The sequence below is a fragment of the Mirounga leonina genome, unplaced genomic scaffold, assembly GCF_011800145.1.
Source record: "Mirounga leonina isolate KUSES-001 unplaced genomic scaffold, KU_Mleo_1.0 Mir_129, whole genome shotgun sequence".
Taxonomy (NCBI): domain Eukaryota; kingdom Metazoa; phylum Chordata; class Mammalia; order Carnivora; family Phocidae; genus Mirounga; species Mirounga leonina.
In genome coordinates, this window is record NW_023270323.1 from 65,663,678 (window position 1) to 65,677,940 (window position 14,263).

Here is a 14,263-nt window from a genome sequence, read left to right on the forward strand (position 1 = left end):
TTTCCATTACGCTTACTCAGATGATTCCCCGGGCCTAAACCCTAACCTCCTGTCTGTGCAACATCAGTCATCCAGAATACACACAATGAAAAAAGATGTCTTGACTCAGACTCCGGTGTCTAGGTCAGGCAAGTGCTGTATACAGTAAACGGTGCCCTAAAATAATTCACACGCTGTCCTGGATGACCTAAATTTTCAGCCAAGGCATAGTGGGGGAGATGGAAATTTCAATTTTGTTAGCATCTTGCTTAGTTGTGGAAAAAAAGTGTGAGAAAATGTCAGCACGATTTGTCCCTATGGGCGAAAGCAGAGGAAAACTGCAAACTCCAAACCTAAACCCACAGTTCTTGAGCATTCACTGAAAATAAGGCTAGGTTATAACTAATTGTGGTGGCTAAATATGTTTAGATAATGCTTTTTTAAATGTTTGCCTGATATGAAGTTAAATTTAGAATTTAGGAAAAAAACGTGATTGCAACCCTAACTCAATTAAGCCGTGAGGCCATGTAACTAAGTTCTTCTGGAGTGTGCATGCTTGTTTAACAGCGGGTAGATTCTGGCGCTGATGTACTAATCTCCCAACCCCATTCATTTTAAGTGGACAATTTAACATTTCAGTAAAAATAAATGTCCATCTCTCTGCTTTTCCCAAATTTGAATAAAATAATGACAAACTGATGCAAAAATGTACATTTAAATGATTTACAGGTCGCTATAGCTGTAGATGAGAGTAAGAAGGTCCAGAAAACTAATGTCACTTTGAGGAAGCTACAGGTATTTCTTGAGTCTTAAATATAATGTTAAAAGGACAGGAAAAGAAGGCATATCAATCTTGACATACATAAACGGTCATCAGATAGGAGCAAAATTATACTTATTTAATATGCAGAGGGCAGAAATGGCACTAGTGATTATAAAACTCTTAAGAAAGTAGATGATAAGGGAGACCTTTCTAAGAATTAGAGAATTTCCAAGGATTAGAAGAAATGGAATGATCTGCCTTGAGAAACTCTAAACTCTTCACTCCACTTATATTCAAGCAGAGGCTTTGTGTTTTGTTTGTTTGTGTGTTTTTCCTGCAAAGGACATAATAAAAAAAAATCCTGCATTAGGTGAAAAATTGCACCAGGTGAACTCCAGAACTTCTTCTAACTCCAAAATGCCATGAGGCAATGATGAAAACTGTAACTTTTGCTACATAAACTCCTATTATGAAGAAGTTGATCACCTACAGAAACATTCTCAACACTTAATAAAATGCACACTCATAAAAAAGTATGCCAAGACAATTAGGGGGAAAATAATAAAATTAGTGGTGAAAGGGTGGAATTTCTTCCCACTTACACTAATTTTTATAAATAAAGCATATAACAAGGTTAAATTTAAAGTGAAACCAAAAGCTATTACTCATTTATTTTTCTCTGCTGGGCATGGAGAAAGGAAGGAGTACTTCTGAGGAAGGAGTACTTCCAGAATCTACTATTATACAATTCTGATAAAATGCAACTTAATTATGACCTTGTTACATTTTTCTCTCAGAAAATCAACTACAAATACTCAGTATTTGTAGCAATTAGAATTTTTCCAGGGAAGCAACTACTCTTGGAAAGACTCCCATTATTCAAAGAGCCAATCTCGATTTCTAAAATGGCAACATGGGCTATCGTAATCTCACCCAAACCACTGGACTATCAAATATCCTCCAGGATTCTCCAGCCACAACTAGGATGCTCCTTCAAGCCCCTAGTCCCTGCTGTTTGGGGAGCTTTCCTTTTTCAGATGGCACTTTCTTACATCTTATGTGAAGCTTCCCTGATTCCCCTACACAGAGGTAGTTCCTCCCTTGGCTGTATCCCCATACCCCCATGGCATTTGATAAATAAGGGCCCTTAACACTGTATTGTATTTATTCACATACTCGTCTGTTTCCCAGTAGACTGTAAGCTCTTCAAGTATAAAGACCACATCTTTGTATCCTTTCCCTTATTCTCTGGCACTCAGTGGGTTCTTAGGAAATGCTAAATGAGAACATTCTTCTCTTTTTGCATTTTGATATAGTTCAGCAAAACGCTAGCATATTCATTTTATATTCAGCCAACTTTCCTCTGGGTTGTTTTCTGAGGTTCCTGCCTTAGTTTTTATGCCGCTCTCTAGCTAACCAAAGCCCCACCACCAAACTTGCTTTCATGGGCCCTATACAGCAATTACCCCCTTTCCCTCCCATCAACCTCCCTCCCCCTGCTATCCTCAACATCATCTAGAAGTTGGAAGGAATCCAGTATGTCTAAACAAATTCAGAGATCCTGAGAAGTAGATATTTTGGATTGGGTACAAGCAGTGTCTTTTTTTAATTATTCCTTTCATATTCCCAGCCATTCTTAATTCACTCTAAGAGCAACAGCTAACATATACGAAGCTACTACGTGATGATCATTGTTCTGAGAGGTTTGCATGAATTATCTCATTCATTCTTCAGAACCAACCCCAACAGCAGGTACTGTTGTTACTGCCATCCTGGAGAGGGGTATACAGCTCATAAAAAGTAGAGCTAAACTCTGAATTCAGGTAGGGTGATTCAAGAATGTATCCTCTGAATCACTTCTATCAAAGAGACACACACCAAACATTTCTAAACATTAATTCAAAATAATATAATACTGAAATTGTACTTCTCATCAACCTTTCCTTGGGAAAAACATAGCTTTATAGAGTCTATTTCTTTAATATCTATGAATGAACCACTTGAAAAAAAAACAATTAAAAAAAAAACGAGCTCGATATTCAACTCACTGTTTTAAAGTTCTGTTTAAAATGCCTGAAGTTTGAGAGCAAAATGAAAACGTGTATAAAATCATTTTCTCTGAATTCAGGTAATTTATCGTTTCATGAAAATTATTGTGAATGATCTTAACATTGTCTAAACCAAACAGGAGCATAAGACAGCGTAGTATACCAGAAAGGCAGATAATAAGTGATGTGATAACAGGCATAGAAACAACAGTACAAATCCTTTTCCCCTATAAACGAGTATCAGTACACTTGGGGTTCCTGTTCTTTCTTCCATCAGTGCTAAGAATAAATGGAAATACAAACATTAAAATAAAAGGTGAAATTCTCCCAAAATATTCAATGAAGGGAAAAATTTTAAAGCAGGGATTTCTTGTAAAATGACCAGAAATTAAATTCTTAAGTTAAAGAGGAATTTTTTAAAATCCAGAATTATTTTAAAGACCACTAAGGTGCATAACAATTTCTAAACAGGGCTGGAAAATAAATAACCTAGCTAGCATCTTCGAATGACACAGAATACTTCTCAGTAGCTTGACGAGGACAGTGCCATAATAATCCTCATGTAAATGAGTTAAAGAAACTAAAATCTGATGGTCCCAGAACAGAAAAACTGCATGTAGTGAACTAAATGTATCTCTGAGGAGGATTTATGGGAGCCAGCCTACACTGGCTCCATTAAGCTGACCAGGTGGGTCAGTTACCTATTGTTCAGAGCAAGGACACTCCATTGTGTCAAAGGAAAAACAGTTACATGTAGCCCTTGAGCCATCACCAGCTAGATGGATTCTGCCCACAAGATCTCAGGGCTAACTGAGATCCTCTGGATGGCAATTCAGGACTTCAGAAAGGTGTCAAGTGTATCTCAAAGACATTTTTTCTTAGGGCAAAGATGACAGGATCCCAATAACCATTTCCTCTGTGTTACAGCTATTTTTGAGCATGACCTTCAGTGGGGTGAAGGATCTTTCTGTGTCGCACAAAACACCACTGGCCTCTGAAATGCTGATTCTTAACCTCAATGCGAAGGGCAGCCTGAGCATCATCGACAAGCATTGCTTTAAATGATCTGTCAGCGGCTTCTATGTCTTGTCCATTGGTAAAAGTGACAGTCCTTTATTTTTTCAACTTTTACCTCAATTCCATGAGTAGGTGCAGCCTTCAACCCAATTCAAAATGTAAAATGGAAACAATTTTTCCTGTTGTTGTGAATGTAAAGTATTTTAGCAGTGTGCCCAGTCTGTAATACGCATTCAGTAAATACTGCCTTATGAATGGGCTTATCATGTACAAGCTCCTATTTGTCACATAAAAATGCCTTCTTTTCAGGTAAACTTCTACTTGTTTCTTCTAATGTTTTTATTCCAACATTTTTAAGGCAAAGATTTTTAACATTTATGCATTATTTAGATGGATAAATCAAACTTTTTGTAAAAATATTGCTTCCTCTTCACTCTCCTTACTTCTTGGCATTTCTCTACATCTTCAGAGCAATTATGAGAAATACTCTGAAACAAAACTTGAAGGAAGTTTTGTACATTCTTCACATCTCTTCTACTGCCATATGCCATGATAAGAAAATCAGAAGGAAAACGATAGTAAATATGAATGTACAAAAGTCAAATTTATTATGTACACATTTTATTAGCTCAATAAGATAAAATAATGCCTAAACTGAACTTTGAAAAAGAGGAGAGTTGTTGAAATGCATGATAATAGTTCTTTAAATGCCAACCATGTGATAAGCATTTTGTGAAACTATATGTACATTATTTTACTTAAACCGTGGACTGCTAGTATAATTATCTCTGTTCCAAAGATGAGGAAACAGGTTTGGAAAGATCAAGCAATCTGATCAATATCTCATGATGGAATTGAAACCAAAGGTTTTCCAGTTTTGTGCAGTTAGCAGTATAATAGACAATGAGGTTTATCGGAGGCATGATTATCGCTAACTCAAAGCAAGAGTTTTCTGATGTCACTCAAGAGTTTCTGATTTTAAAAGGGGGTATAGGTGTTTGTGTCTGTTTAGAAAGCATAAACAACAATACAATCAATGAGTATTTGCCACGTTCTACAGAATGCCAGGCAATAGCATATAAAACTACAAAGTGCCTAAGCAGAGGGGAGTCGAGGTTCTCTGCACCCTCTGCTCACTGCCAGAAGCTAGAACAGCAGCACTTAGTGGGGGGCTCCAGAACTACCCACCTGCATCCAAAGTAGACGGATACTGCAAAGATGACAATCAGATAATTTTTTTATAAATGTTCTCGTAAAGTAATATTCCAAATGCATCAATACCAAATCATCCCCATTGTTACCAAACTGTCATTCTGAAAGCATTCTCGCCAATATTGCCTGCAGTCCGGCAGATATAAATTGCTTTGAAAAAAGATAAGAGCAATATATAAAAGTCCATGCAGAAAAAGCTCTCCTTCCACGTCAAGTTGTGAAATTCCGTCTAGCAGGCATAATTCAAGCAGAAAGGTATCCAACATGAATGAAAGACAGAATTCAATGTAAAATATTTGACATTCACTGCTTCCGCAAATACATTGTAACAGTGCAAACTAAAATACTCATTTCAGAGGAGGTATAAAGGACACAGCATCCAGCAAACACTGTCACAAAGGATGAGCCCAAAACAGATGTGGGAAAAATAAACAGCCTTGCTGCTGCAGAATGTATAAAATGGTCCACAAAGAGCAAACAGGCCTTCTTGCCACTGTTCAACTTCAAGACCCATAAAAAACGATGCATGAGAAACCCTCTCAAGATGGACTGAATGTTCTGCTAAACTTTCCATGATGCACGTGCATTAAAGCCTTCTATGATCAGTCAGTGTAAATTAAAATAGTCCAGTATCGCTTATAAGCAAATGAGAATAATTCACATTTAATAGATATTGCAGATTAAGTGATACACACTTGATCATCTACGGCAATTTCATCTCATGCAGGGTATATACTCGGCCCCTGTGAGTAAGTTTGATATGTTCTTGAAAGACAAAGTGTATTTCCCAAGAAAATAACCGCTGTGATTTTAAACTTGGTAGTATAAAGCAGCCAGAGAACAATTCTTTTGAGATGAGCTTGCATTCTTTTCCAAGGAGATTAGCACTGTTGGTTTGCCCTTACTTTAAGAAAAGGAATGTGTTGTGTGTTGCCTGTAAACTTGTAGGATTAGTCAGAAGAGGGATTCTCTACATCCTTGATGAACAGGGGATAAGTGGTGCTTTCCTTCAGACCTGTTCCACAAAATATTCTCTACTTGAACTCATGTGTAGAGACCTACAACAAAATTCCTAGAGCACCGTAATTGCTCCACCTCCCACTGGCTGTCACATGCTTATGAATGGTGTGTGCACACAGGAGAACTAATTCAGCACCACATAAAAAAAAAAAAAGTAATGTGTCCTTTAGATATCCTCTCCTGGGAGTGCAGTGTTTGGTCAAATGTAGGTTCTGATGTAAAGGGATTTAGACTTTTCTAAACTAAAATGAGTATATTTTTTATATCTCCTTGATAGAAACTTGAAAATGTCTTAGTGGACAGCTTTCTTTTCCAGGATTCCCTACATGGCGTCATCATAATACTTCAGGACTCATTTTTTAAAGAAAAAAGCGTATCAAATGACATAGTAGGCAAAATATAATTTCAAATCTAAGGATACTAAGACTTGGAGAATTGAATGCAATACTTGTCTTAAAAGAACATCCTCACATGTTATCGTTATGAAAAGAAAACCAGTCCAAGCCTCTGCCTGAATCACCTACTGTAATTTCCTTATCGTAAGGGTATAAGATGATAGTAAAATTAAAGCAAAGCCTGATATCCAAGATTTTCTATGGTATACTATTGGTTTTCATTAACATAATTTAGGAATATCAGCATTTTATTTCGCATATAAGTGTTCCACTGCATTTAGGACTTAATGTCCTAACATTTTTTTGACCACCTTAAACAGTTTCAAAACTTTCTCATACTCATGCTTTTGTGTTAGGAAGGAATCCATAAATACAGATGATTTTCACTAGTGGAAACTGAAGTGGCCTGGGTCTCCTTAAAAGGCCATAAATAGAACTTTAATGACTGCAGCATAATCCCATAAACTATAAGTGAGCAACAGAATTTTTTTACACCAGCCCACAAATGTTCTGGGCCCCAATGTGATTTTTTTGATTTTTTTTTTTTTTAACTCTCAAAGACATTACACACCAGCCAAGAATTACTTTGAATTAACAATTTTGCATGGAGACTTTATTGCAGATATACACAGGTATCTTCTCTGAAGGATAAAGGAGTATATGCCATAAATGTTCCAATTCTTTCTTGTAGTTTGTTTTCCTTAATGAATTTCCATTGAATTAACTAGTTACTTAACTAAATTAGATTTCAGTTGAACACTTCGATTAAACAAATGGGAGACCTCCTAATACATCTACATGAGGCACATTTCTCAAGGCTTCATTTTATTCCCAGATAAGCAGGTACTACTAGCAACACAGAGTATGGAAATCTGCCACCGCACATGTTAGGTCTGGGAGTATAGTACGAAACTGTCAAAACAGGAAGTAATGTGTGGTCATGGTGTGTAAGTGTGATTAAGATATACTCCTTTTACAGTGAATCATAACCACATTCTGGTGATGATCCTATTATCTGACGTTGTTTTCCACACAATAGAAAGGAGGGAGGGAAGAGAAGGGGAGGGAGTGTGGAAGGAGGAAGTTTTTTGGTTTTTTGTTTTCTTTCTTTTAGGAGGAAGGTTTTTAATATCCATCTATTTCTTGACATTTGACTGATAACCCTGTATTTCACTGATTCTTTGAAGTGCAAAAATAAATCCTTCTTTTTGTAGCAATAATGCTTTGATTTACAAATAATGACTTTCTCATTCTAAGCTAAAATTAAATTCAATCTAACAACAGCAATAACAACAGCCTCATCTGTTTCTTACAGATTAAAAGTTGGATTTCTAAAAGGGCACAGATCTTATCTTCTGTTTTCAGACTTGTCTTCTTTCTCTAGACCAAACTAAAACTCTATCAACATAAAACAAAAAGAAAAAAACTTATAATTTTGAAATGTTCACAAAATATCACTTTGGAATTGTTTTAATTTTATCATTTTAAAATGAAAAATACTTAGAACCACAAATTACACACAAATAAAACTAATATTTTTATTTTTTGTTCTTCACACAAAGAATGAAAATTACGTTACTATAAATATTATATGAATGGCATTTGTAACATAAGCCTGCATTTACACACCTTTTCATTATTTAGAATTTGAATTTAAAAATGCACGTCTAAATTGTTAAAAATCGTATGAGCTTGCACAATATCTGATTAGTTAAAAGTTAATTCATTGATCACTTCCTGTTCCTTACATTGTCTCTTGAAACTTTTTGGGAAAAAAAGGCAAATTTTTGTGATGTTGATGACCACCTACTAAAATAAGAATATATGCCCATAGGCCATAGTAATTTGCTATGGAATCCCCTGGTTAGCTTTTTTATTTTTATTTTTTAAATAATATACTGAACAAAATTTATAATAGTTTATTTCATGACAACTTGAATGCATTCTTTAACACAACTGCCCTACCATTTAATGTATTTAAAAAAAAAATAAATATTTGAAAAGTGTATCCACAATGTTCCTAAGAAATGGTTTTGAATTCCAGAGTCCCAAGGAGATGAATTGGCTGTCAGATAACAATGTGCTTCCATCAGATGGACTTGGCAGTTGTAAACAAAAGGAATTTTCTCAGCTTTTCCTCACAAATATGAAATATTTGCTTTCGGCCAACAGCTGGGGTGATTTAAAGAAGTCCTGCATATATATTAGTTTCCATTCAAAATTACAAATCCTCCTCCCACTCTGAAACATCTGACTGCATCTTAGTATAACTGAAAATTGTTCTGAGATAAAGTGACATTCTCAGGAGAAGTAAAAGTCAAAAAATAGTACCTACTTACAACTCTAATCAAATTTCAGATCACAAGCCATCTGGTTAATAATTTTTAGAAAAAAGTAATTTGTTCAAATGATATTTGAAGTGACTTGAAAAACAATGAGAAAGTTTGGTCTGTTCTAGCATTTCTGAAAATATTTAAAACTACAATATAACCCAAATAGAGACAGCACGAAAAGTCACTGAAATACCTCCAACTGGATGTTGCTTAAGAATATATATACAGGGAGCCTGGGTGGCTCAGTCCTTAAGTGTCTGCCTTTGGCTCAGGTCATGATCTCAGGGTCCTGGGATCAAGTCCCACATTGGGCTCCCTGCTGGGCGGGAAGCCTGCTTCTCCCTCTCCCACTCCCCCTGCTTGTGTTCCCTCTCTTGCTGTGTCTCCCTCTGTCAAGTAAGTAAATAAAATCTTTAAAAAATATATATACACATATGCATATATGTATATATTTCCATATGATAACTAAAAATTGTTCATGAAAAAATGTTATGTTTGAATTATAATTTTAAATTATCTATTCATCTTACCAAATATTTAAATTATATTGATACTTTGTAAATAGATGAATTAAAAACACCTTTACAAGATACTCAATAGGAATTAACTATTCATAAAAGCCTATGAAAGTAATCAAAGTATATTTTCAGAGTATTTTCATAAACTAAGAGACAGGTTATGAACTTATGAACTTTGTAATGAACTTAACCAAATGTTTACCTTGTTTTTACTTCTCTCTGAAAATTAGCTCAAAGTAGTGACTTTCCATTTATTTTGAATTCCACAGATATATTCCCTATATTGTAATATTTATCATGGACAAAATTTTACAGTAAAATAGACACCTCTGGGTTTAATTTTACTTGTGGTGATAAAAATGGAGCCTATATATTTACAAATATCTTAGAAGTTGACAAGCCATTTTTTTTCTACTTACAATTACACAGAATTAACTTTTGCCCTTGGGCCTAGTGAATCTGAGTATGTGCTATGCCTAAAATGAACTTCATATTTCATTATTTTAAATAAAATTTTTATTTTTACCTAAAGTGCCTATTAAAGCAGGCATGGAAATTGTTGCTACTTTTAATAGAGCTGTTATTTGCCCTTGAAATGCAAACTTATTAAACTTGAGTTATCAAGACATATGAGACATGTAATTCATACTTCAAATTACAAAGTGTGTAATTTATTTTAATTATTGCAGACAAAAGATTTTGTCCTTTGTAGATGTATACTGTAGATATAAATTAAAAATGGCCCTCAAGTAGTATATTCCAATCCGTGAGATTTTGTGTCTGAAAAAATAAAATATATTTTAAAATCTGAAGTCCATATGATCTTCTTGGGAAGAAAAAAAAATTCGACGTTAAAATGACCATGTTTTGATAATATAATTCTTGCTTCCATTTCTACTAATCTTTAAATTCTTTTTCCAGGAGAAATATTTAGAAAGCTACTATAAAATAATGAAAGTTGTGAATAGCTGTTACTAACAACATTCACCACAAGTGATAAATATCAAAAAGCAAATTTGTATCACTAAGAATTTAAAATATGTCCTCAAATGTCACTTAATGACACACAAAGCAACAGCATGAAAATTAAAATAAATACTAGTAAACTTTTCTTTTCCAGAATATACTATACTATAAATGCAAATAAAATCACTACCTTTCTTCCTATAAAAGCAAATAAAAAACTAGATAGACCATAAGGAAAACATGTACCTCTCTAAGTACCAAATAAAGCAATGGCTATTCACAAGGAAATCAATGTCTCAGGAAAGGAAGTCTGTTTGTTTTTTTTTTATCTTTATTAAAATTTAGTACCATTTGTGCAAAATTCCACAATTTCTAATTGTAAGTTAGCCTGAAAGCCACTTGTTCGACCTCTTGTTTCTGTAAAACGTTCAAAGACTAAGACATGAAATTGAAGACATGGCCCTTGAAATTCAAGTATTTTTTAAAAATACAGTTATGTCGTCATAACTTTGGAATTAAAAATACTTACAGTCTCTCCAGTTCTTTAAGATCCTGGAATGCTCCTCTTTCAATGGTGCTAATCTTATTCTCCATAAGCTGACTGAAATGCAAAGTATAATAGGGTCTTAATGTTACCACTCCCCATCTGAGCGAGTTTCAGTTCAGCAACTGAAAACTTGTAACCTCTTTCCCTTTATAAAATTAAGCAATGCTCTGGTTTGAGAATTAATAGCAAATTTAATGACGATATATTTGAGAGAAATCACAGAGGGCAAACAGCATCCACAGCACAAAACTTCGATAGAAAATACTAATGTAGTTTCTCACAAAATTTACTAGTCAAAACTCTGAACCTCCCACTACAGTTATCCTGAGGAGCAACCCATGACACTGCAGTTTTGATAGCTATTTTTGGTAAACTGATTTTGGACTGAGTTCTTAACTGAAAGAATCAATATACAGCATGTCACCATATACATACTTTAATTCACTTATGGATATACATCAGAAATTGGAAGATTTCATAATGGTCAAAATGTGTCCTTTAAAAGATCAACACCCAACACACAGTGATCAAAAGTATATGTTCATTGCAATGTAAATATTTACAAATCTGTGGGTAAAAACAGTTTTACATTACATTGAATCTCCAGTGATGGTTCCCTCACAACAAATTTTACCCACTAATTAAAGAAGTAATCATAGTGCAACAATATTATAAAAACTACAGAAATGTAAAATACAATAAACAATTCAAAATATGACCAGTGTATTTTTAAGGAGAAACATTTGCCATCAAAAACTGCAGGAAAGTTGGATTGCTTGATTTTAATGTTAGAAATTACATCTAAGCGTTGTTTGCTAGAAAAGTTAAATGCAGACCCACTTAAATTCTTTCTTAATCTCAAATCCTTAAAGTGTATCAAATGTCTCACATTACTTATTCATATTGTGAAAGCAATTATTCTACACATTTATATGCATAAGGCACTTAGGGTATGGTATAGCAAACATTTGAGGTCATTTCTATAATATTGTTTCAATGGCAAGCATCCAACCTTAAAATAAAAGCCTACATTTTCATCAAAAGCTGTAACACAATGATAAACCAAAAAAAGAGAAAGGAAACCAAAACCTTTTAAAATTTTATGTTTCTGTCATTGGGACAGTTTTTCAATCTGAGACCAGTAACAGTACAAAATATTCAACCTTAAGAACAAAAGAAAATTCTTCAAAATACAGAAGAACATACTTACAGGACTCTTAGGTGTCGAAGACCAGCAAAATCTGTCTTGGTAATCCGTGTGATGTTATTTCCATTCAAATCCCTAAGAAAAAACAAGAAAATGAAATTTCCATTTTATTTCTATCAAGATCTAGTTAAACAAAGAAAAATAAAAATTTAATAAGAACTTTAAAGTCAAAGATCAGTTCCAGTTACTGAAGTAGTTTGCAAAGTAAAAGAGAAAAAGAGAGAAGGAAGTAGTAAGCTTTGAAATATACATATGTATATATATATATTAATGATTCTTAGCAAGTTTACAGAGTCCTTGCTTACTGGCATCTGACAAGAACACGAAGTGATTATGTTATCAGAAGTCCTCTTTTGTGTCTGTAGGGGAGTGCTTTCAATTTTTGTTTTTATGAGAATGTGTTTATTAATTTCACAAGTATTCTGCTAAGTTAACTATTATTGTTAGGCACACCCCGAAAAAGTTCCCCTCAGGAAGTTAAGAAGAACAATTTTCTAATACTACCCAGGAAGAAATTTTTAAAAATTCAGAACCCTATCCTTAGGTGGCAGGGTGGCTAAACTTCCTAAGGCAAAAAAAACCCTTACATTGCCATCAAAAGAACTGCACTTCAAAGACTTGCATTTACAGGCATTTACCTTCCAACAATTCTATGTTTGTATGAAAACTAAACTCTTCATTTGCAGCTCAGGGAACCCCGCTGTGATGGTAAAGTCAAAACTACTAGCGGGGGCAATAATGGAAATAGATTCAGGCCCTGACATTTTTGTTCGGATTTCAGCACCACGTTTCCTTCAAGTCACCACCCCCTTTTCTGGCATCTTAGGTCAAGATCTAAACTTGCCCTGGTTCCAATCATTTCAAGTAAAACCAGGCTGTGTTGCGGTTTGAATGTTCGCCTTCACGGAAGTAAGTTTTCTTTTACCTCTGAGTAGAAAACACCATCTTGGAAATTTGTATGCAAAGTGCTTATTTTGTCAATGATAGAATTCTATAAGCTAGCACTGAGTATACTATTTTCTGAAAACTGTATTGATCCCTCATAGGGATATTTTTTTTTTCAAAGACCCGAAACTCAATTACTATTTTGTTCTGAGTGCATTCCCTTTTTGTTGAGTAAGACATGTTAGTGCCTAAACTTTTAACTGTTTTTAAACAGCACGAAAGGACAAGTGCTAACACAGAATTCTGCATTGCTTTCTCCCCAACCCACTCTCCATGCCTAGCAAAGTACCACCAAGTTGTTCCTACAATTGTTGGAGTCTTTTATGGGCTATTTGACATAACATGAATCCCTACCCACAGCTCCAGACAAATGTGGTAGATCACATTTTGACAAGACACCCTTGGTAGGGCCCCAACTAGCCCAGCGCTAGAGGGAGTTGAAGTGGGGGGCAGGCCAGAGAGGCTGGGGGTGTGGGAGACATTTGCAAAGGAAGAAAGGGCTCAACTCTGGCCTTTAAACTGAGGGAGAACGAATTGGGTTAGATAAGAAGAGCGACTCGAGGCGCTGCGGGCCGCGCCGGTGGAGACGTGCGGGTCCCAGCGGGTCCCCTCCGCGGCGCGCAACCCTAACTCCCGGGGGGCGCCGAGGTCGCGGTAGCAGAGTCGGGGTGCGCTTGCCCCCGCCGCCCTCGCCCGGCGCACGCCGGGCCCACGCGCAAGGGCGAGTGGAGCGCGCCCAGGGCGCTCGGGCAACGCGGGGCGGCGGCCTCGGCGTTCACAAAGGGAATGGCCTCCATGCTCCACTTCCCTGAACTCGGGAAGCGCCCCACAAGGAGCGCGTGGGCCGTCAACACGGGGTCTGCGATTACTTCTTCATTAGAGATTCGCAGAGACAGGGAGGCGGGGATGTCTGCGGGCAGCAGAGCGCGAAGAAGGGAAGGAAGGAGAACTGAGGCCACGTGAATGTGCGCAGAAACTGCCAGAAAGGTGCACGGGAGCCCTAGGGCTCAGCAGGAAGGGCCGGGGGGTGGGCAGCGGAGGGCCGCAGGGTCGCCTTAGCAGTCGGACCCCGCTCGGCTGGTTCGAGTTAGAGAGCCAGCCCTAACTTAGCCTACACGGGGGGGAAAGGTCCTCCTCTTCAGTCACCGGTTCCGACACGTCTCCTGGGGCGGGCCGCCGCCGCCTCCTCCCTGGGGACGTGGGGGACGGGGGAAAGAGTCGCGGGGGCGGCGTGCGGCGAGCGAGCGAGCTGCCTAGGTCCTGGGGCATCCTTCCCTCTGAGGCCTGCAGAAGCTCCCCCGGGCGGACCCAGA

At 36.7% G+C, this 14,263-nt stretch overlaps 1 protein-coding gene across 5 annotated transcripts in view; it reads right to left on the bottom strand.

The window, feature by feature from the left end:
- SLIT2 (slit guidance ligand 2) overlaps positions 1–14,263 on the bottom strand; it is a 364,058-nt gene that overhangs the window by 348,519 nt on the left and 1,276 nt on the right. For 4 of the 5 annotated variants that reach the window (XR_004679286.1, XM_035005227.1, XM_035005226.1 and 1 more), the window contains exons 2-3: positions 12,009–12,080; positions 10,781–10,852 (exon numbers count right to left, since the gene is read on the bottom strand). Coding sequence is in view for 4 of the 5 variants with exons in the window: in XM_035005227.1 (XP_034861118.1) it covers positions 10,781–10,852; positions 12,009–12,080 (144 nt within the window). In the remaining variant the exon portion in view is untranslated. The remainder of the gene's footprint in view (positions 1–10,780; positions 10,853–12,008; positions 12,081–14,263) is intronic. The other variant, XM_035005228.1, reaches the window with a different exon arrangement.